The sequence below is a fragment of the Amphibalanus amphitrite genome, unplaced genomic scaffold (assembly GCF_019059575.1).
Source record: "Amphibalanus amphitrite isolate SeventyFive unplaced genomic scaffold, NRLGWU_Aamphi_draft 000748F_arrow, whole genome shotgun sequence".
NCBI lineage: Eukaryota > Metazoa > Arthropoda > Thecostraca > Balanomorpha > Balanidae > Amphibalanus > Amphibalanus amphitrite.
The window spans coordinates 233,804-258,358 of NW_024882242.1; the positions used below are offsets into that span (position 1 = coordinate 233,804).

Genomic DNA, 24,555 nt, shown 5'->3' on the forward strand with positions numbered 1-24,555 from the left:
CTCATGCCCTGGGGAGGCGTCGCCAGTTGCTCGTCATCAAATTAACAAATTAGTCATTTTTGCCGCAGTAGCTCAGCTGCTTTGTCCGTCCACATTCGTCATGCAGCGTAAAATAGTCAAAACCCAAGGCGTACATACTACATACGCACACCTGCTGGATGTCACTTTTGCCTTCTACATAGGTACTTCAACGTATAAATCGATCGGCGACCACTTTCATAATCGTTCCTTAGGTATTTTGCATTAATTATTGCATTGAATATTAATAAACTGTGCCAAAGTGACAAGTAAACAACATGTCGAAGTACCTAAGGACGACACTCGAAGACTAAGTAAAGTCGAAATGAATTGAGGCGAGATTAAACGATACGGAGCAAAGCCGTTCCAACTACACATTATATTGCTACATAATTATGTATTATCGTGTGGATAAGTGGATATACGCATCACAAGAGCCACTTATGCATCACTGTTCAGTAGCCATTATGAGCACGAACATATTTTCATAGTCGTGCTGGTGCATGAACATAACGTACACATCTCACCCTACGATATTCCTCACACACGCACACCTGTAAAGACGGAAGACATTTTTCAATTTGCACCTATTATACATAGGTACTTGAGGACACTTCTCATATATGACAGCCATTCCCCTGGACGGCATTTCTCACACGTGCGTGTCGCACCGGAAGACACACGTTCACTCAACTTCCCCGCCGAGCGGTCACTTGTGTTTACTGAGGCGCGCCAGGTCGATCGGCGGCAGGCCCTGGATGTGCGGCGGCTGCCGCGGCCCTGTGGCCTCCACAAACGCGTCCGCCGCCGTGAGCAGCACGTCCAGCTGCTGCTGTTTCTCCAGCCGCAGCCGGCGCATCACCTGCTGCGAGGCGTGCGCCAGCAGCACGGCCAACAGGCTCATCCCCACGCCCACCAGCAGGATGGTCAGCTTGGTCTTCTGCTTCACGTCCGACGAGTGCATGAAGAACACGGGCACTGTCAGGTTCAGGTCACAGAAGGTGAATAGCGGATCGATCACTCGGAAATTGAACACATGAATCTTGGCCGAGTCGGCCCATATGATCGAGTTATCGCGGCCGGGTAGACCGAACAGCTCGAAGCTGACGTTCTCAGCACTCTGCGCGGCGAGGTCAGGGTCCGGGGAGAAGTGCCGGGATAGCCGGTGCGAGTCGTTGCAGCTGACGTAGCTGGCGGTGTTGAGCACGGCTGTCGGGTCGAAGTCGCCGCTGAGGTTGCCCCGTTGTTTCCACAGTTCAGCGTAAGATCGCCGCCAAGAGAGACTCTCGCCGTACTCGTGATGACGACAGCTGGCCGCCGAAGCCGTCAGGTCGAACCCAAAGTCCTGCAGGCCGTGGATCTCGTACAGCGACGTGATCTGCCGCAGCGGTCGCAGCTGGTCGCCACTCTTCACGGCGAGTACCGGAGTGAACTGAGCTTTATCGCTGCTGAGCAGCGGGCAGCCCCAGGCCGGGTCCCAGCTCACTCGCCACTGACCGTCCACCAGCCGCACGGCGTGTTCACCGCGCACCTGCTGCTGGTAGCGCAGCAGCGGGTCGCGCTCCGGGGAGCTCTCCACAGTCAGACCAGCGGCCTGCAGGTGACGGCACGTCTCCTCGTCCACCCGTTTGTTCCTGGCCACCAGTTTCAGCCAGGGGTTGCAGCCGACCAGTACCGGGAACGGGTGCGGCAGCCGGGCCGGACACTCGGGCTGCTGCTCGGTGCTGGTGACATGCAGCTGCGCCAGCTGCAGCTGCCGCAGGAACGGCCGCTGCCGCAGCTGCGGGTGACTGCGCACCGTCACCAGCCACTGCGAGGTGACGGTGCCGTCCGGCTGCGCGCGGCTGGCCACCAGGCGGGTGTTGGAGACCAGCGCGCTGGAGCTGAACAGCACCAGCGGCCGCACGGAGAGGCGGCCGGAGGCAGTCAGACGCACGTCCAGCCGCAGCGTGTCGCTCTTATCCACCATCGGCTCCAGGTGGCTGCGGGAGACGGCTGTCAGCCGCAGCACGCCGCACTGCGCGTCCAGCGGCGCCAGGTGACGCCACAGCGACACACGCCGCAGGGAGCAGGCCAGCATCCCGCGCCCGTCCGGAGGCACCGTCAGAGTCAGAACCTCCACCGTACGGCCACGGAGCAGGAACACCGGGTATGGTCCCGTGGCGGCGACCGATATTATCGAGCCGAACCGATCATCAAGCGACGACGCCGAATTTTCGGTAGACGACTCAGCCGGCGCCGGAGGTGAGGCAGGAAGTGGAGCAGAGAGTATGTTCTTCGATTGTAGCCGAATCACTCGTGCCGTCCAGACGTTGAGAGCGCTCCCGAGCAGCATGTGTCCATCGGCGTCGATCAGCATCCAGCGCTCGCCGTCGGTGGTGAAGGCCCTCAGCGGGAGGTGCGCCTGCGATGTGCCCTCCACTACCGCCAGTGAGGCAGCGTCCAGCACCGACGCCTGCTCAAAGTGCGTGTCGGCTCGGCCGGAGACGAACAGTCGGAAATCCTCTGTCACCAGGATGGTCAGCATGCGCATGGTGGGCTGGACGGTGATGACTCTCACCGGTTTGTCGGTGACCTGCAGAGCGGCCCGCTGGCAGCCGGGTCCGTTGCGCTGACCCTCGGCCGTGCCCCGCGGCAGCGAGTGGCACCTGTGCATGATGCGCGCCACCATCCCGCGGCCCTCGTGGTTGAAGAAGAGCGTGCCGTACGCCTCGGACGGGTACTGGGCGAACAGCAGCGGCTCGCTGTCGGCCGGCACCGACACCGGCTGTCGGTGGTAGCTGTCGCCGTGGTCCAACGAGGTCAGCAGCATTACGGTCGAGTTGCGCACCTTCAGCGAGTAGCCCACCAGGTGCCGGTTGGTGTTTTCACACCACTTGGTGTCGTCACAACACGGCGTGGTGACCAGACGGGACACTGGCGGCACACCGTCCGGGAAACTCTTCACGTCGAGCACCCGCTCAGACAGGTCGCCGGCCAGCCAGCTGATCAGCTGACTGACGCGAACGCGCAACACCTGCTGACCGAACAGTAGGTAGAGGAATTTTCGGGAGAAGCTGGCGCCCGTCAGTGTTTTGGACACCAGACCAGCCGGCAGCAGGTTCTCAGACAGACAGTCGGCGTGGTCCAGGAAGCGGTTGACGCTCACATACACATGGGAGCCGGCAAAAATGGCCGGAAAGCCGTGCGATGTCATGACGATGTGAGGCAGCTGTGTCGTGGAAACAGCGAACACCGAGCTGTTCCCTCTTGGAGGCAGCTCTGTGGTATTCCTTGAAATGTCGAAGTTGGTGTGACATGGCGAAACCTGCACTAATGGTGATTCACGCAGAACGTTGGATCCCTTGACACATTGCGCATCACATTTAACACGCCCCAATGACACAATAACTAAAATTACATTAAATTCGTAAAACATTGTATCAACTTTTTGGTAAGTGCAGTCTTTCTCTTTCCGAAACACGGCCCTTGCTAAAACAGCTCCCGAACCAGCTCCCGAACAGCCGTATTTGAGCCGCCGCATGAGGTATTTTCTCAGAAAAAAAGCTTTGTGCATTCGTGCTAGCCAACCACGAATGTCCGCTTTTCAGAAGATCAAAAGAACAAATAAAATAAAGTGCTCCCCAAAAAAAAACCTGACCTTATATAGAACTTGTCTTAGAAGATACATCTACCCGCAGCCGCACGCACGCACATGGGATCGACACGCGATATGCCCCAAACATGTATTCGGTATATTTTAACGCTTAAACCAAGGCTAGCTAGAACTGAGTTACCGTTTGAATACAGTGTAAAACGATGAACATTCTAAGCCGAAACACTGAGGGTGTCTACATGTCACTCCCAGTTATTTCCGAAACGCGCTAACAACGCCACCGCCCGGTAGGCGAGATTTTAGATTCAAGTATTGCGGTACAGCATACCTTCAGGCGTTTACTTCTGGTGCCATCTAGCGGCGAGAATACAACTAGTGATACGCCTAAGCAAGCGCAGTGCTCGACGTCGTCTCTCCGGCTGCATATGCAGATTATGCCGGGCTGACAGTGTTTGTGCACTCATTTGATGCGATGCCAGACGAAGATGTGACGTTGTTAGGCGTCTCCCTCCCGGAAAGTGTGTGTTCGTTTCGTACTGCTCTACTCCGAAGTCCAAACATTCTACACTCATTCGACACTGATTAAATTCGATAAACTGGGTTGAGCCGACAACAAAAAGGCTGCGCTGATTGCACCCTATTTAGAAGGGAGTGTCTCGGTGTGACAGGCCACTCAGTCCCTCAAAGTCAACCCGGAGACACACTCGGCACGGATGACGGATCCGTCCTCAATCGGCTGGGAAGGGAGCTCATCAGACTAGAACGGGTATGTGTGATCACTGTTACAGGGTGATGGTGGATTGGTGATGAGAGCAGGACGATGGGTGATGAACTGAACTCCCATGCGTTCTCTAGTATCGACAGCTCACTGACCACTACACGAGAGGATAAGGTTAGATTGACGCTTCCCTGTTGAAGAACAACCAATTTCTCTGAAACAGATTTATCAGAGTTTCAATTGGGCGTCTTATCACCATTGGTGAAATACATCTCTTTCATTGAATGAATACGCATATGAGAACAAATCAGGCAGTTCGTTCACGATGAATCGTAAGAAGTTTCTAGCGCGGAACCAGGGCTGACCTCAAGTTAGCACCCCGCGCCTGTGGGCGTTCAACGGCCGTCCACTATCTTCCCGTGCAGCGGGCAGCGCTCCAGCCACGTGCTCTTCCATCCGCCGACGGATCCCCAAGGCGTATTCCCATCGATGTTTCATTCATTGCATGAAACCCCTCGTGGTCTGACCTGCGCAAATGTAGTTAGTAGCCATGATCCCCGCGGGGTTCGAACAAATGTACCAACTTCTGCTCATCGAGTCGCATCCGGTCTCCGCGAAGACCTTGTGCGTAGTGTGGCCACCCACGCTGCTAACGTATGCAGGACAAGGAAATGATTGGACATGTGCCGAGCAAGTTATAGTAGGCGCTCCCAAGTGCATCAAACTTCAAAAGTAAGCGTGGGCGACTTTCCAAGGGTCCACGCTACTACAGCGCGCTCAATTCCTGCCTTCTTAGCGGCTGACTGGAGCACCGGTGCTCAGTCCTACTCGCTCAACGCAAGTGAGCTCCAGTCATTAGATGCCTACTGATAACTCCCGTGCACAATAGCCACCGGATCTACGTCCCTCCATGACCTCTGGTACCGCCCACCCGGAGTCCAGGCCACACGCTCCGAGATGACTCGTGTATTTCTGATCAGGCCCGGAGCGATGGCGCGCCCAACCACGCGGCAGTCTCTCGCGCTCTCTCGCTCGCTCGCTCGCTCGCACTCGGCCTCACACGCTGTGCACGACGGCGCCGCCGCCGCCGGCCAGGCGCCCGCTCCAGACCAGGCCGCGCGCAGTACAAACTAGCGAACCAAAGGGCTGTGTGCGACCGCTTGCCATATCACAGCGAGCGTCTAGTTCTTGTGACTAGCACCGAGGACATTACACGCACACCACGGAAACAACTCACGCACGCACGCTGGCGAGCGCAGCACCACTCACCACCGGCCGACGGCGCGGCAGTCCAATCCAGCTCCAGCTCCACCGGGGCGAGGCGGCCGCGCACCGCACTGCACGCGCGCGCGCGCGAGCGCACACACAGTCAAAGAAAACCAAATGGCAAACAACGAATAAATAAACTCCTCTTTAAACAGCGACAAAGCGGCGGCCCGACAGGCGGGCGCCGGCCGCGGCCCGAGGACCAGCCGCCAACACCACACAATGGCAGTATTATGGCATCCCTGCGGAGCGTCGCCAGCGCGCGCGCCACCTTGTGCCAGCTCCACAGATCGCTCACTCGCCACCCAACGGCCGGCTAACCAACAACGCAACGATCAAAGTGATAATTTGTAGCCGTGCCCGTGGCGGGCGCGGCGCCCTGCCACCCCGGTCCACGCGCCGCCCGCTCGTGTCCGTCCGTGCCTGTGGCTCGGTCGCGGTGCGGCCGGCCGGCGCTCGTTAAAGCTGCAGCCACCGTGACTGTGCCACGTCCTTCACTGCGCCGCGCCGCGCTGCGCTCCCATTGCACTGGGGCGGCGGCGGCGGGCGTCCGCCGCGCCCTTCCTCGCCGCCGCACCGCGCCGCCTCCGTCCCTGTCCGGCGTCTCTCTGTGCCCGTCTCGGTGCGCTGCGTCTGTCTCTCCGTCTCGGTGTTCCCGGTCTCCGCGCCGCCGTCTCTGCGCCGGCCGTCTACCCACTGTCTCCGGTCGGCGCGTCAGAAATTTTGAAAGACACGAATTGAACGGCGGCCGTGTTGCAGCGAGTCGATCGGCCGTTCGGCTCTGCGCACCGCTCACTTGCCGGCGACGGAGCCGGGCGGGCCGGGCGGACCCGGCGGGCCCGGGGGACCCGGCGGGCCGGGCGGGCCGGGCGCTCCACTCGGCTCCTGTGCCGCCCGCTCTGCCTCCTGCATTTTCTCTACGTACTCGCCGAATATATCACGGAACCGTGACCAGGACTTCTCTGGAATGGTGATGGAATTTCTGAAGTTGGTTTTCACCTGAAACAGAGCATACGTTTGTTAGTCGATACATCTGTTTGAGACATGATGGACAAGCAGAGAGCAAACAGCATTGACGAATTACATCAAACTTAGTCACTGGGGGCGAGACATTCCCGTCAAAACACTAATCCGCGAGAGCACATCGGCACGGAAACACATATCCACCGCGTGAACTCACTGGAACAATGTCTCAGCACACCCCATGACCGAAAACGCATGTCCGATATCACACAAAGATGGGTGGTTCGTCAGAAGAACAAAGTCTCAATGCACGAAAGACACAGAGCATCGGGAAGCAGGACACCGAAGGATGAAGTGTTGGGGGGACCGAATATACACTAAACACGAGATGTCAGTCAGTCAAAAGTTATCTGAAAGTAAGCTTCATCAGCAAAGGAAAGCAGGTTCATTGAACGGAGGTGTGGTCAAATGCTTGGATGCTGGTAAGGGATGCATTATGTAGGACCGTATGGGAGATAATGCATTGCAGCGTCACATCGCTCACTTGTGTGAAAGGCAGATAAACAAAAACAGCGCGATCAAATAACACTAGCATGACCCGAACGCATAGCACGAGCAACCACGTCTCGACAACGTCCATTTTCAGACTTTCTACCAACCTCAGATATGCGCATGTAGATACCCCGATCATTCTGGCCGATATCAAAGTAGAAGTTTTTATTTTCAACACGCATGTGCTTTCCCTCTGGCAGCTCTCCCTTGAAGCCGCCGTCGTCCGTTCCGAACTCGTCGAGCAGATCGGTGAGCGCGTCCCGAAACTCGATCATGCCCTGGGCGGGGATGGCGATCTGCGAGCGCGGGCCGCCGCGCGGGATCGTCTGGGACACCTGTCGATAGAGGGGGGGGGGGGTTAGGTGGGTCTGGGGACGAACTTCAGGGGGGGGGGGGCTTCGGGTCGGGCTGGGGATGAGCGTGGATAGGGTGGGGTGGGTAGGAACTGAGGTGGTATCGCAGCGAGATGTGGTGAGACATTATTGTGCGAATATCCCACATGTCACATGGGCAAATTGGCTGACAAAAGGCTGCACCTAATGGAAATATATGATCGACAACAACCCGCACAGACGAATTTACCAGTGACAAAAGCTTAACAATGTCACAAATTAACTTGCACAAATATTCGCTTAGCATGAAGAGCGACATCGCTCCAGCAGCAGACCATACAAAGCAACGGAGTGTCATATGCAGCCAGCATACCACCAATAATGAACAACTACACGAGCTACGGCGCACCGCAATCCTCACCGGGCCATGAGAGACACGCGAGGCTCAAACCAGTCAACTGCACAATATGTTAAATTAGGATGGGTTAACGAACGGCATTGTACCTTGCAACGGTGGGCTACGTGAAAATGTATAACGAAGGCACTGAAAAGATCGTTAAGGTCCGTGACCAACAAAACAGGTTTCAGGTAAATAACTATACGAATTGAATGCATAGTTATTGCACCCATAAACAACTAGTCCGAGTTCGCGAATTACTCCCAGTTTTCTCTCACGGCATTCCTCCCCGTCACCACGCGCCCGACCGGCCGTGACACACGCGGGGCCGCGTCACCTCAGCCGGCGGCGCCGTCCGAGAACCCACGACCGGGGCATTCCTGTGGACCTCGCACCGCCGACCGCCGGCCGTGAAAGTCGGCCGGCCCGCCGGTCCGTTGGCTCGTTTGGCCCGAGGCCGACCGGCAGCCCGCGCCATGCACGCTGAGCGCCACCCGCCGTGGACTTTCCTGCGGCGGCCGTTGCCGGAAATTCCTCCAGCACGTGGGAGGACGCCGGTGGGCTGGCTGGTCGGCGCCAGGTGTGCTCCCGGGCAGCTGGGAGGGTAGCTCGGTGCGGTGGGAGGGGGAGGGGGCAGCCCCGCCGCCGGCGCCGGTCACACCAGTCCGCAGCTGGGGGCGGCTCGGTGGGGCAGGGAGGGGGCAGACACTCAAGCCCCGCCCCCTGACGCTACACGTGGACGGCCCGCCAGCCGGCCCAGAGCAAACACTAGCGCCGGATGCACGTATCACCGTATCGCAGACTCACTATCGAGCGGGACCACCGCGGGTGGTAGGTAGTAAACAACACACGAATGACCCCACGAAGCCACGGCCAAAGTCGAACTACCGGATAACCAATCAAACGTATCAGCTAACATCACTAGTCACCGAAGATGTGATAACTACGAAAAGCGGGGTGCAGCCGGCTCAACGAGAGCTTCGTGGAAGACGCTAGGGGCAGGGCAGAATGCAACATGGTGCACAGCGCTCGGAACTTTCCTCGCGAACCCCATCACCCGGTTAACCGCACGCCACGGAGGCGGCGCGTCTGGCATCCACGTGGCTGGCGGCGGACAGCCGGCGGGGCACGATTCAAACAGGGCCAGGCAGCGCCGCCGCGGGCAGCGGATCGCTGTACACAGGCGGCGCCACAGTCGCCGGCCTTTCCGCCGTCTGGCCGGCCGTCCGGCCGACCAGCCTGGCTGGCGGCAGCTGCGCCGAGCTGCAACACACGCCACCAGCGCCGGAAATGGCTCGCATGGGCCGGCCGCGCCCGACGGTTGGGCCAGACGACGCCGGCCGGCCGGCGGACCGGTGGAAGGGGCGGCAGCGAGAGGGCGGAGGAGGGAGGGAGGGAGGGAGAGCCGTGAGAAGGGCGCCGCCAACGGCCGGCCGCCGCCCGCGGCGCTACCTGTCCCGCTCCAGACGGGCCGCCGCGCCGGGGGCCGGCCGGCCGCTCGCCAGTCTGCAATGCCGTCGGACCGGTGTGGCGGCAGGAGCGGGCGGCCGGGCCAACGGTCCGCCGGCCGGCCAGACTGGGCGGGGCGGGCCGGGCCGGCCGACCCTGTGCCGGAGCCATGGGCCGCCGCAGACGCAGCCGTTTACGGCATTCCAGGGTACAGCATACAACCAACGAACAACGACCCTGCAAGTACACTGACAGCACTGCACCAGGGTACCCCAGAGCACACAAAAGTAAGAAATCTGGCAATGATAACGCCACCTCTGATAGTTGCGGCGGCCATCAAGCTAATACTTTTCCTCGTAGGTCATAAGCGGAGCTCGTACTCGAGTAAAGGCCTGGCTACATTATGCGTTTTCTGCGTGCGTTTTTTTGCAGGTTTGCGTTTTTTGCGTAATATCGTTCTAGAAAAAAGTCATAAATGATATAACTTTTCCATTAGTTGGATACAAAAGTTAATATAATTCTGATATTAACTAAAATTTCATATAAAAAACATCACAAAACCGTAATATCGTTATTTTTTCTAGAACGATATCACGCAAAACACGCAAACCCGCAAAAAACGCACGCAGAAAACGCATAGTGTAGCCAGGCCTTAAAGGATGCAGTCGTATCCACAAGTAAGTTTAGTCTGGAATCTGGACAGCGCAGAGCCAGGGGCTCTAACGTTCCAAGCCGGAAAACGTTGACCAAGGCAGTCCACGGGAGATTGTAAGCAAACGCTGAGGTAAGACCGGGCAGCGCTGCTGGCCACTGTTGTTTGGTCTTGGGCTAGGTCACGGTTCAGGTAGGGGTCGCCAGGTACCCTGGGCACAATGCCGAGGGGGGGGGGGGCGACGAAAATGTGCGCCGACCCTTGCAACTTGGCAATGAAAACGGAAGAAACGGCGCGACAGGGGTGTTCCTTTGCTGTCTTTGAAATACTTGGTGTCTGAATAGAGTTCGTCAAGGGGCTGGAGTGAGCATGTTTTGCGAGATATTCGAGCAACACGAGCTCATTTACCGCGAAGCACCGCCTTCTCGGAAGGTTACCGGGTTCAGCAGCTGGAGGGCATTCAAACCTCCCCCGGCAGCGACTGTATAACACAGGGCGACAAAGAGTCCCCTCCGGAGCATCTGGCGTCCGAGTGAGGCCGACAATCCCATCAATCCAGCAGCATTCCGGGCCATTTGAGTGTCTCCATGCACATAATCACACAGATGAACGAAATCCCAGCCGGCCGGCGTAGTCACGGCAGCACACCTAGCCCAGCCGGGCCTGGCAGAACCACACGCTGTTTTAGTACCACAGCGGCGGCGGCGGCGGCGGCGGCAGCCGGGGTCAGACGGTACGAACGAACACGGCAGAACCACGAACCGACCTCACCACACCGGCAGCTCGACCGCACCACACCGGCAGCTCGACCGCACCACCGCTGTTCATGGTGTGCCGGCCGCCGCCGCCACCGCCGCCCACAGTCTTCCGCCGCCAACTTTGTCATTGGACGCGCCGCCCGTGTTGTCTGGCGCTCCGATGAAACACATCGATCCGACTTGCCAGACGATACGAGCCGAATCTAAACAGGAGGCGCCTTGCTGCAAACAACATAACAAAGATAACTGGCGGGACGTTCTCAGCACAGACAGTAGGAGATCTGGCGTGGAGTCTACTCGGGATCAGTAGCTGGCTCCCCGTGGGAACAGACAGCGGCCATCCGAATCACCGCCGGCCGGCCGGGGTGTCGCACGGGCCGCGGGGGCGGCGGTCGACCATGCAGCGCCCCAGACGCCACATCGCGCCACCGTTGCGCAATCTGTCTGGGAATTTCCCGACCACGGCCAGTCTCATAGCGGCCGAGCAACAAACGTACGACAGCCATGAATGGAGCGAGCGTCAGTTGGTAGCAGTCAGCTCATTCAGCGGTGCCCAACAAAACATCTCAGCGGGGCCTGACGGATGCGGGGAATAGCCACCGGCCAACTTTGCGGTCTTTTGAGAGACAAATGCAGATGAATTTTGTTCCTGAATGAAATTTCCCAGCTAAGATTAGAACTGCATTTACCAACGCCCACATGAGATAAAGATAGCAGTTCCGTTGAGTTTCTAAGGGAACACTGAATCCACGTTAGCAACCGCCGTCGCCAACGCTACAGCACGCTATAATTCTAATTGCAATCGCGTCAGAAAACATTTACTGGCACATCCAGTGCCTCAAAAACCAAACGAATATATCCAAACTCCAAACCAATCATCACAAACTTACGAAACAGTGTGATGCGCAGTTTTGCATGCCCCATGTTTGCGGAAGAGGATCAGATTCAGACTATGCTCATCATGTCCAGAGCGAGACAATGTCGAAGCATATGGCATGATACAAAATTTATGGCGAAGCCTTCGCTCACTTCCTAGAAGATAACCAGCATGGTTGTGAGAACATGAAAAATCATTTTTGAACTTCACTGAATGAAAGCCGTTGCAGATTTTGCACCGAAATGGAGAAATGGTCAACGCTAATCGGTAAGGGCGAATCTCAATATCGTTTCTTTATAATCAGCAACCATGCAACGAGCATCCTAGCATTGCAGCCACGAGAGATGCCATTTCCCATGTGAAGGAATGTCGCCTCCAACGGCCTTACGATCTGACATCCACCCGGAAATTCCACAATGGACTGCTCTCTCTCTAGCGTCTACCCCCTCCCCCACCTACAGACTCTGCAAAACGTGTTGCCATTCCTTATCATGAGACCGCCCAAGCAAAGCACTAATATGACGCAAACGTAGCGGACAAGCAGTGAGCGTTGACAGCTAACGTCAAATGTGTACCGGGACCCTCACTGCATCCTTGCATCTGATCAGGGTAGCCTACGTAGCATCTGACCGCGGACGGGGAAATCCAGCCGACAGCACAGACTCCAGCTCCGCTTTCATGCGACAGCTCACAGGAGGGGATTCACCGTATCTAGACCCCGAGTACCTCTACACTTCCGTCACAATCCAACGAGAGACTAGCAGGCAGAAACAACGTCCCGTCTGGCAACGTGGCGTGGCCAGACTACCATATCCACTCAGTGCAGAACAGGAATGCGACAGGAAACCGTGCATTTCAGGCTTCAGGAGCAGTGCAGAAAATGAATGAGCTGCGCTCAGCGAGCAGACTACCGCAGAAGGCGGCCACGAATTCTAGCTGGAACCGGCGCGGTCCCGATTGAAGAAACGCGGAAAGTCTGGGTACTTGCGTCACGGGTAGGATAGCAGCGATTCTTTTTAGCCGTCAAATCATCCAACAAGGGGAATGATACTCGAGCTGCCAATACAGTCATGGATGGGCTTCAATAAAAGCCAGCACACGGGGGAATGCTAAACAAAAGCCCTCTCATCTATGCCTTATCATCAGCCAGTGACCACGCCATCCTCAGTGCGTGATGATGATCTGTGATTTTAGGCAACCTGAAGACGGCTCCGCCCGCCCTGCCCCTGGGACGCGCTACGTACCCGCAGAAACCTGCCCCGCGAGTTTTCCTTGAGGTCCAGGTAGTAGCGCCGGTTGTCTTTGACCATCATCTCCGACTTGAGCTTGCCGTCCTCGGGGAAGTTGTCCGGGCTGGGCGGTCCCAGACTCGAGTAGTACTCGCTGAATGACGTCAGGTGGTCTCGGAACTCTGCCGCTGTCGACAGCGCCAGGAACACCTGACTCCGCCGGCCGTCCGCCGCGATCTGACCACGGGAGAGAAACAGGTCGTCAGACGATTAACGATTTAAAAAGGTCGTCAGAGCATTGAAACACGGGTCACAGCATTCGGAGCACTTGGTACACGGGTCACGGCACGGGTCAGAGCACTCGGCGCATCGGTCAAAGCACTTTAAACACCGTAAGAGCAGGGGTCAGAATACCGGTAAGATACTAGAGATAGATCAGAGCTGCACATAATAAAAGCAAAGCAAACAGCTGGTCAACAGCTGGTGGCACCGGTGGCGCTGGTCAAAACACATATAAGAATACATATATCGAAGAGCGGCGGGTCAGCACACAGTTATGAGTAAGGGAAGGTCAGGGCATGGACCTCTAACCGCACAGAACATCAACGAGCATCGGCATATCATCGTAACAACGGAGCGCAGACGGTAACCCGTAAAACCAGCTTATCCAGCGCCCCTACTCGTATAAGGACCCCTGGGCCTAGTGAGTATGTCCGGAGAATCGGCGGCCCTAGCTACAGTCGGCTGACATGAAGCGGCTCGGTGCTCCGCCTACGGCGCGCCATCATGTGAAGCAGACACCTCAAGGACCCATAATACAGAACATTTACGCGTTTAGCCAAACCAGCATTCCACGGTATCACACTCGGGTTCCCAAAGAGTCGGAGAGCGAAGCCGCACCAACACGGATTCTTCCCACAGCAGCTTATATTAGCAGCTAACATGAAGGCGTTCGCGTAATTATTTCATAACAATGGTTTATTCAAACATGTCTAGTGATGGTCAAAAGACATGCAGTACAGCTATGGTGCGGTGTATCTGAAGGCAATCAGCCGGGTCCAAAGCTGCAGGGGGCAATTTCAGCCCATGAGAGGACGTGCAGTGTCTCCAGGTCAGAGCGGCATGGGGTGGTCGTTCAGCGCCAGCCAACCCGGCTGTGTTGGCAGTCTGCCAGCTAACGTCACATGCCGCCAGACCGACAGTCGACCAGCAGGAGCTGAGTGCCGGGGGCCCGGGCAGGCCGCCGCCAGTGGCCGCCTGACACCCGTCTGCGCGGCTACAGGCTAGCGCGGGTCACAGCCAGGCTAAAGCTCAAGCTGAATCATTGGAAGCCAGAGCATGAGCATATGTTCACCTAGCAATACATCGGACCGGTGCGGTGGTAAGGGTGCGGCTTTAGGCCTACATAACTCTTCCGCTGAAGACCACCCGATTCTTTCTGGTGCTGTGCCTGAGCGCAGACGCCTATGCCCTACAGCATTTTCGGAGAACGGGAAGAAAATTCATGAGACACCAGGAGAACAGCAACATCCACTAAAAGACATTAGTGTTCCAAGAAGGCGCCACGTCGGTAGTGGACTCCTGACTGCTGGACGGACTCCACACGTCACTCAAACGAAGACCCCCCCCTGACCCCCCCCCCCCACCACACACACTGGTCACGGCCCTCCCAGTATCGCGACCTTACGAGTTAAATAAACGACTCCAGATCCACCGCACCCGAGCCACTCCTAGTTCTATGGACGAGGTCAGCGTTTAACTGTCAATCTGGGATGTTACGCTCCACGTGGGTACGTACTGGCACGTACCCAGTTGGGGGCTGTGAGGGCAGCACGTGACACGACTAACGTCATCAGCGAGTGCTGTGATACGTAGCTACTTGCATGGAAATCTGCTGCACAGTACTGGTTACACCACGAAACAGACCACATTTTGCTGACTCTTTCCACTCCATTTCGCCGACTGCGTGGCCCGTAGGCGGCGGTATGCCTCGCGTACCAGACAACATTCCTCACATACCACCCCACTGTCTCACCACAAAGCAATAATGACCGAAATGAACTATGCATGTCCCTCCTGTCATGTCGATCCACTGGCGCATCCTATCAATAACGCACCTCAATTAGCCCCTTTCCCCTCAGACGGGTGAATGACATCAGTCTGCGCCGGTTATGAATATACACACAGTCTGCAGCTGGGGTCAGCAGGTACACCAGCCCCGTGACCCCCTGTCCCCTCCCCTCCGGCCAGGACAGGGAACGGGGCACGTAGCCAGCTGATGGGGACATGGACGGACACGACAGGTGATAGGACCGACGGACAATCGACAGAGAGCAGCAGACGACACGGAGACGACAGAATGATAGGGACAGAAGGACAGATAGCCGACAGTCAGCAGCAGGCAGGGAGCAGGGACGGAGGACAGGCAGACGGCAGCACCCAGGGACCGAAATAGGCGACAGGCGACAGGGAAAGGCAGCGGACGACAGGGCTCAGAGGCGGATAACAGGGCTCGGGGACAGGGAAAGACAGACTACATGGCTCAGGGACAGTGATAGACAGACTACAGGGCTCAGGGACAGTGATAGACAGACGACAGGGCTCAGGGACATGAAGACAACAGAGCTCAGGTACAGGGAAAGGCAAACGACAGGGCTTTGGGAAAGAGACAGTCAGACGACAGGACTCAGGGATAGGGATAGACAGACGGCACGGCTCAGGGAAGGGGACAGACACTCAGAGACAGGGATAGACAGACGACAGGGCTCAGGGAAAGGGATAGACAGACGACAGGGCCCGGGGACAGGGATAGACAGACGACAGGGCTCAGGGACAGGGGAAAGACAAAGGGCATGGCTGGGGACAAGGATAGGCAAACAAAAGGGCTCAGGGAAAGGGATAGACAGACGACGGGGCTCAGGGAAAAGGATAGGCAAACGACGGGGCTCAGGGAAAGGAACAGACGGACGACAGGGCTCAGGGACAGGGAAAGGCAAACAAAAGGGCTCAGGGAAAGAGATAGACGGACGACAGAACTCAGAGACAGGAATAGACAGACGACAGGGCTCGGGGAAAGGCATAGACAGACGACAGAGCTCAGGGACAGGGATAGACGGACGATAGGCCATAGGAGATGACAATGAGCAGGGGAAAAGCATGGAACGAGCAGTCGACGGAGCTGGGACCATGTACTGGAAGACGAAAACGACATAGAAATGGACAATGGACAATGGACATGCAATAGCGTCACATGCTTTGTGACACTTTTGCACAATCCAAGCCCTAGGGCTCGAATACTCATAGCAAAGGCATCAGGGAAAGCAAGTCATGGTCAAGCCAGGGGCGGAGACGGCAACACAAGATAAGTACCTACAAAATTGATACCGGGGTGAACAATGGAGTCAGATTCAGAAGCGATGACGGGGTCAGGGTAAGGGTCAATGTCGGGCAGCGAGCCGGTCAGAGACCGTCGGGTAGAAATAGCGACTGGAGATTGAAGAGGTGCAAAAACAGCCTCAGGTAGCCACCAGCGACTGACTAGCCAGCCACACTTACTAGAGCACACAGAATTAGCCAGGATCCCGGGACGCGGCTCTGAGGTGGGACGGCCATCCACGCCGCGGGACACGTCATGTGCCGAGAGGCCAGCACGGGGAGGAACACTTATGGAACAGGCAGGCCGGGTGCGGCGGTGCCCGGCGGCTGCGCGTGGGGCCTCCGCCGGGGCTGACTGTTCACTATTCAGACTGAAACGGGCCAGTTCATGCCAGACCAGAACCAGCCTACACCGCCGGACAGTCGGTTCGTGTCACTGTGTCATGTGGTAGAGTGAAGCCCCTGCGGCCGGCCGGCCGGGGCAGCCCCACAAGCTCTCCTAGCCGTGACTGACAAAGACTCGAGTCTCCAAGTCCAAGGAGGGGGAAGGGAGAGGGGGAGGGAGAGGGAGAGGGAGAGGGAGAGGGAGAGGGAGAGGGAGAGGGAGAGGGAGAGGAGAGAGGAGAAAGGAGAGGAAGAGGGAGATAGAGATAGAGATAGACATAGAGATAGAGGGGGAGAGAGAGAGAGAGAGAGAGAGAGAGAGAGAGAGAGAGAGAGAGAGAGAGGAGAGAGAGAGAGAGAGAGAGAGAGAGAGAGAGAGAGAGAGAGAGAGAGAGAGAGAGAGAGAGAGAGAGGAGGGAGAGGGAGAAGGAGAGAGAAGAGAGAAGAGAGGAGAGGAAAGATATTACGGCCCGTCAGAGACCAAGAGTTTGTTTGTTCGAAGGTCGGCCGGTGAGGTCGGTCGCTCAGATCGAGGTGATCTCATGGAAACAAACTCCAAATGCGCACAAAAAGCAAACAAATGCAACATTCGTCGCATGAACATTTTGTCCATGTACAGCATGCAATGAGAAAGAGAAAATAGTCTACAGACGAGACAAGGCAGAAAAAGAGTAGACAAAGGACAAATGATAGGATAGAACAGACAGCACACGGGACCAACATGACCTAAGAGATGAGAGTGAAACCAGAACACAGCAGAGCCAGGCAGAAAAGGATAGGGGTCAGACAGATGCGACTCCTAGCCAACCGCCCGACCAGCAGAGAGCAAGCCTCACTCTCACGGCTCTAACCCTTACTGAGCCCCACCGCGGCGGGGCCAGGCGGGAACTCTGAACGGCCGGCGGCCACGTGGCTGTGGCACCACCACCGGACCCTCACGGGGCAGACGACAGCGCCGGGACAGCCGCCAGAACTGGCTGTATAACGGACAGGGAGTGCACACTGCACAGTGCACGTCCCCGGCCCGGGACGGCGCTTAGACGGACATGGACCATTCACTGCAGAGACCAATTAGCTCAATAAATATCGGCTGTGGCACGGCCGGCCGGTGGCGGCCGCTGCGCCCAGTCAGCTCGGACTGGTGGCAGAGGCACGGGAGGGACACCGACAGGTCTGCGGCGGTGGTGGCCGCGCCTCTCCGAAGGTGTACTGACGAGTGGTGACTGGCAGCGGCAGGGGACGGGAAGGAGAGACAGGTCAGCCGGTGACAGGCGCAGTGCCGCGGTCACCGCGCCTCTCTGTGTGCCATAACGACCCGTGATGGCGACAACACGGAAAGGACAGACAGACCCGCCGGTGACCGGCTCGGCGGTGACCGCGCCTCTCCGAGGGTGCTCGGTCGACCGGTGACCGGTGGCAGGCGGCGGCACGCGGGTCAATAGCCGGCCACCACGCCCACCAGCCCGCCCCTCAGCCAGCCCAATCCGACCGGCGAGCACATGGCAGCCTCACCTCGGCAATTTTGACGAACCGGCCCCGGCGGTTTTGCTTGACGTCAATGTAGAACCGTTTCGACTGGATCTGTAGCATTTTTGAGCCGAGTTCGGTTTCATTGTGCGGCGCTTGACCTGGGAACAGACGAACGGGGTTGTTAGGGCATCCGCGGCGTTACGTCAGCCGGGCGAAGTGGAGGTGGTTCACCAAATACCACAGGGAACAGGCAACAGCGTACCGTCTGGAGGTCACTGAACACACCGGGCCACAGAGCGCCGCGCAGCGGAGGGGAAGGCCCATAGTCTACCACCACCCACAGTCCCAACACACAGTCGCAGTCTGTCGTGAGTCAAGTCACAGTCGGCCGTGAGTCAGTCACAGTCGGCCACTGTCCGTCGACACCGGCGGGGGCGGGGGCACGAGTTCCTGAGCCGTGAGTCACTCTGTCCACGTGGAGCGGCGGCAGCCGGCGCAGCCCTCCCATCAAACGTGGCGCAAGATAGGGTCAGTGGATCCAACACGAGCTGTGTGACCCAGGGTCAGTACACACTCAGACACCGCGGCGACAGACACGCTTACCGACCACGACAGAGGTCATACGCACACGCACAGAGCACAACGGAGCACACGACACGGCACAGGGCACACGTCACAACACCAAGCACCAACGGAGCTGAGATCCACAGCTACCACCACCAGAGAGGCCACAGCGCGTACCGAACACTCCGATCGAGGTGATGGTGTCCATGGCCGGCGCGCACGGAGCCACCCCGCCGCCGCGCGCCCGCCGCCGCCACTGGTCGCGCCGCGCGCACCACGTTCACGTTCAAGGCCGGGTGGCGGGCAGCGCTCAGCTCAGCTGTCGGCCGACCGGCCCATGGCGCGCGGCCGGCCGGCCCGCCCGCCGACGCCGCCATGTTGCTCTCTGCAACACTGCCGAACATGGCGGGCGGCTGGACGCGCGTGCATTTTGCGGGCACGCTGGGGGTGCCAAAATGGCCGACAGAGGGGTGCAGACGGGTTCCGGCGCTCGGGCCGTCTGGCGGCGCCGGCGCGCGGCTGGAAAGGACCGCCTCTCCCGCCCAGGGGGTGCAGCGTCGATGTTCTATTGAGCTTATTGTCAGAATCATCCCTAAAATGTTATTGGATCCTAAAAAGTAGCAAGGCAGGACGGAAATTGCATGGGAATGTAAGGAAAATGAAAACAAATATGGCGTCAGTCTTGACCCACAGTGCTACATAGCTCAGCCTGGCGAACAAACTCTCAACAATTTTCGAAACCGTGCATTCGGGAGCCTAAGTTTCTATAAAGTTTAGGCCCGGACACTGAGAAATCAATTGCTGATTCAAGACGAATAGCTAGGGAAATTTAATTAATATTTTGAATGAGAGCCAACGAAAGCCAATGAAGGAGGCAATCCGATAAATTTCATTCGCAAAAAGCGGCATAAAAGCTTTTCTCTTGCAATATGAACGAACCACTAGTTAGTTCGTCTTTGAGTAGGCATTCCGTTCAATTTTCGAGCGGGAGCCCGAGTTCATGCCCAATTTCTGAAAATAACAATGCACTTGTTGCCGAAAGCCTTGCCCACAAAATGCAGACACAAGTCTAATTAAACAAAAGCGTTTATTTTTGTCGACACGAATTGAAGTATCTGCAGGACATGATCCCATCAAGGCACCCCGCATCATATCTAATCAACTTTTTAGAGGATCCAAAGAAGACAGAGGAGGTCATGCCTAAAATGTATAATTTGATGCACACTGATAGCAATGATAGGAGAGAGCTATGCAAGTGTTATGAATAAATAAAAACAGTAGGTAAATTAAGATAACCGAAGAGTACCTATAATGACTTTGTTAATGTTTGCCGTTTGGGTAATCTAAAGGGACGATACCATTGAGGTAAACTTTGACGACACATCAGCAAAAGAGCGTTTGAAGACCTAAAATTTGCCTCGAATTGTTTTCATTCTGTGATTCAAAGTCAAACCATTGCCTGTAGCGGCAAAAAGGTATGTGCCGCCACTGTGTCATCATCGGCAAATCTACGGAGATTTAGGATTTGTTGTGACAAATAAGTGTGGAACAAAGTCAGGACAGCACGATCGAGTTCTAAAGTCGAGGAGAAATGAGCGAAGGATCTCATAGGACTCCTGGCAGCTCCAAGAACCAGACATCAAAGACAGTCTGATCGGATTCGGCCGGGTCAAAGGCTGAGTTCCCACGCGATATGCCAGGCCGAGTGGATGAATGAGTTCACTATGAATGAAGTGCGTGCGTAACCAGACAGCGACATTAAACAGACCGGATACATCTCATATCAGCCGGATAACACTAAGATAACCTATATAGCAATCTTTGTGAATCTTGGTAAGGGGAAAAGATGGTTTGCATGACATTTGTAACACATATCTATTGCAAGATTTGTAAAAGCAGTATAACTAAAACTGGCTAATTTTAATGTACTGATTGTAAATAAACCATATCTATGCCGGATCGATTACAACCACCGCAACGTTGTCTTCTGAAAGGGCATTGAGTAGCAGGCCGAAAGAAATTAAAATAAAAAGGGTAAAATAGATGCCCGGCAAACTTAACCCGGCGGCCGCTGGGCCTCCGCGCCACCCGCCGGCCGCTGGGGGGGGGGGGCATATAGTTGCCCCCCCTTTACTTCTGCGACGATATCGTCGCAACGCGAAGAGATAGAGAAGCGAAACTTTGCACACATCTTCCTGAATACCTAGCCGAGGTTGTGTCCAAATTTGGTGTCGCTCCCATTTGAAATGACGTCATAGTGACGTCATAAGTGAAATTATCAGGGATGCGGAGCCGGAGCCGGAGCCGGAGCCGGAGCCGCCGGAGCCGGCATATTTTGCCCGGAGCCGGAGCCGGAGCCGGAGCCGTGAAACAATATAGCCCGGAGCCGGAGCCGGAGCCGTCAAAAAAGGGGGCGACTCCGGCTCCTTTTCTTAACCTGCGCCCGGCTGGGGGTCCTGGATTTCCACGCCCTGCTGGGGGGTGTTTGAACACCCCCCCCTTCTAACTCGGCTCCTGGGCCACGTAGCGATACGCGGAAGGCGGCGTTCGAAAGAGCGCCAAAAATAATGACGAAATCACTTCGGTCACTTTTTTGGTCAGGTCAAAGGTCAGGTCACCAGAGGTCATTGAAGGCAAAATTTCGCCGATTTTCAGGTCGAATGTCGACAATTTCCAGGAAGCCAACGCATAACTCGGGAACCAATAAAGCTACAGCGCCGCGGAAAAGCGCATTCGATAGCCCTATTAACGCCCTTTCTGAGTAATTCTCTCAGATTTGACCTAACGTCAACGGTTTTGCCTGCAGGGGGCAAAAACTGCAAAAATAGCCGATTTTTTCGGAAACAGTTTTTCTGCAATAACTTTTGACCCAAGCCTTGTACGAGCTTACTTTTACCGGCATCGTGTTCCTCTCGTCAAGACGCATCGAATGCACTATAACTTGACCTTGAAAGGTCAACTTGAAAATTTGACCTCAGGTCAAGGTCATGACTTGACCGGAAAGGGTCATGTTGCATATCAGTCGATCCGTATCGTCGAGCTGAGCACATCTAAGGCGTTTTCACCGCTCTAGCATGCCTCTATCAAAAGTTATTTGCGAAAAACTGTTAGGCACCATTCGTGACCTGAGATGACCTCAGGGGCATAAATAGGGGTCACGGACACCATTTTCATGTTCAGTGTGTCTAAACCGCTTGTAATTCAGTGTTTGGGAGTGTTTATAATGTCTTTCGTCCAAAAGAGGCGCATTTCAATTTTCTCCCATTGACTTATAATGGGGAGGTCGCAAAATTGACCTGACCTTAGGTCACCGATATAAAAATTCTGAGATATACATTTGATAGATACTGTTGCCCTTATCAATCGCTGAAAGTTTCAAAGCGATCGGTCACTCGGTGTAGCTATGACAGACATTGAAACTCTTTATGAGGTGAGGTCACTTCAAGTGACCTGGTGACCTGCCCTTGAATGACCTTGGTCTGAAATTTTCACAACTTGTGTAGAATTGATGTATTATAAGGTGTAACACAAAAACGGCGGCGCTCCGCGCCGCCGTTTTTGAGGAGCGCCGCCGTTTTTGAGATATTCGCAAAAAACCACAAGGGGGGTGTTCAAACCCCCCCCCCCAGCAGGGCGCGGGTTAAGAGGAAATAATTATTTACCTAGTTCGGTTTGACAGTACAAGGCGTAAAACAATGTGGTATTCAAAACAGCCTTGTTATACAAATACAGAAGCAACGTGTACCAATCGGCCATCGTCTTTTTTCTTCCACCCGTATTAGGGGATGTACTGAGTAGAAGCCGGAGTCGGAGCCGCCGGAGCCGGATCATTTTACTCGGAGCCGGAGCCGGAGCCGGAGCCGCCATGACATTTCACCCGGAGCTGGAGCCGGAGCTGGAGCCGATTTTTTCTCCGGAGCCGGAGCCGGAGTCGGAGCCGTCTGAAATTTCCACGGCTCCGCATCCCTGGAAATTATAGATTTGCGACTCTCATATTCCTCACGATACATCGGATATATGGGACCGCATATAAAGGGCCGATTATTGGTCAGAAACTAGATGGAAGTGTAGTTAGATATTTTAGGATGACAGCAGGTGCTGTCTAGTTCATTTACAGTTGAGTTTCATGCTCAGCGTCATCAGAAACGGTCCATATCGGAAAACGACAAAACTTTATGACGTCACTGTGACGTCATCTTAGGTGCTACAACCACCAAATTTTCCTCAAACATTGCCTAAGTATTCATTTGAAGCTATGCCAAGTTTCACGCTCGTAGCTCATCAGGTTTCGGAGATATATCACAAAACGTAAAGGGGGGGCAACTTTATGCCCCCCCCCCCAGCGGCTCGTGGGTTAACAGCTAGGCTATGTTGCATGCTGTGCTGGGCTGGATGGGCCGAATGCGATAACTAAGAAAATAACCTTCCACTGCAGATAAGCATGGCTTTCCAATAATTTGTTTACGCTTTTCAGGTGCTAATAAAAACACTATAATCGCTGACGCTCCAATATTCGAATATCGTTGTGTTCACAACGCAACGTGCAGCGCTTCGACGCCCGGCTCGCCGGGTTGGTCACCAACATATTCCATTGGATGTCAGTTGATGTCGATTGCAGGATCCCCCTCCCCCCTAGCCGTTTGAATATTCTATACGGTTTCCTGTTGTGAGTTGAGTTGACCGGGTACAATGTATAAACCCTCTCATGCTGTTCCGCGGTTAAAGGGACCCTCCCACCTTCAAAAAAGTTAATGAATTGGCATGAAAGTGATGTCGCTCGGTTCAGAAAGAGCAAAAACGAATATCTACCAAATTTCATCGAAAAATATTCACCGGTTTTCAAGATATTAGACTTTTACTTTTGTTTACTTTTTGGGACCTCCGCTGTTCCTAGCGACTTTATTTGAAAGTGCGGCATTTGTTGCGCGCAAAGCAGCATATACCACCGCTTGCTACCAAACGTTTTAGTAAAAGATTTAAAATCGTTGGATCTCCGCTGACGTCACAAATTCTAAGGGGGCATACCAATGCATTAGCCCCTTAGAATCCGAAAACTGCAAGTTTTAAATTCGATATCTCCGAATTAAAGCATTTTTCGATGTTGTGAGTGCCCAAACCGGTATTTTCAGGCCATGGCCACCAATTTGGCTATCTCAACTCAAATCTAATGTTAAGGTGGGAGGGTCCCTTTACGCTCACATCTATTCTCACAAGATGCTGGCAGAGTGATTTTGAACCAGTGTTGTGCAACTATTTTAGCCAAATTACCCTTCCACTATCGAGTTGATAACAGGGCAGCCTTTCCTTGTTTGTCGATCGCTCGCGCGCGGATATGATAAGTTTTTGTTCAAACAAATTTCGGAGCCGAAGTCCGAACAACTCAAGACGGCATCCATACTGGCTTTAGCTGCAACATCAAACATGTTAACAAAACAACACGTTTTTTCCCATGCTCTTTTGACCTGTGTTCCATACATACCTACTTGTCATGAAGTTGTTTATGCCCACATTGTTAAAACGAATGACCTCGAAAAAATCAAAGTTCGATTTAAAAGCTTGTAAGACCGAATAAGGCTGAAGAAGATCAATAAATCATGCACGTACTTCTGGAATCTTATGCACACCTCAAGCATACAATTTTAATGCAGGTGACAAGTAACTTTTCAGATTTCAAATAATATACAGAAAGCAATGCAGCAATAAAAAACGCAAGTGCAACGCAACCGAGTCGGATAAACGGCGCATGATCAGCGGCACACAGCACCGGTATTACCCGATCAAAATTAAGCCGAGTTCCGCCCGGCATCTATGCCGCCGATCTCACGCGAGTAGTGCAGGTGGTTTCCCGTGACTCGTTTGCATGCACACCGCTGTGAGCACGGCTCACATCTCCGGCGGCCCTCCCGGGGTCCGGGAGAGTCCTTCCGAGCCGCTCTGGGCTCCGGGGACCTGTCGG

The 24,555-nt window shown here is 55.2% G+C and overlaps 1 protein-coding gene across 6 annotated transcripts in view; it reads right to left on the reverse strand.

Annotated features, from left to right (window-relative positions):
• Positions 1-5,282: 5,282 nt before the first annotated feature.
• LOC122365560 (transcriptional activator protein Pur-beta-B-like) overlaps positions 5,283-24,555 on the reverse strand; it is a 51,975-nt gene continuing 32,702 nt past the window's right edge. For 5 of the 6 annotated variants that reach the window (XM_043336870.1, XM_043336868.1, XM_043336869.1 and 2 more), the window contains 4 exons: positions 18,078-18,193; positions 12,822-13,043; positions 7,220-7,447; positions 5,283-6,596 (listed from right to left, as the gene is read on the reverse strand). In XM_043336870.1, the coding sequence (XP_043192805.1) occupies positions 6,390-6,596; positions 7,220-7,447; positions 12,822-13,043; positions 18,078-18,193 (773 nt within the window). In that variant the 3' untranslated portion in view covers positions 5,283-6,389. Of the gene's footprint in view, positions 6,597-7,219; positions 7,448-12,821; positions 13,044-18,077; positions 18,194-18,776; positions 18,902-24,555 lie in introns of those variants that run through there. The other variant, XM_043336871.1, reaches the window with a different exon arrangement.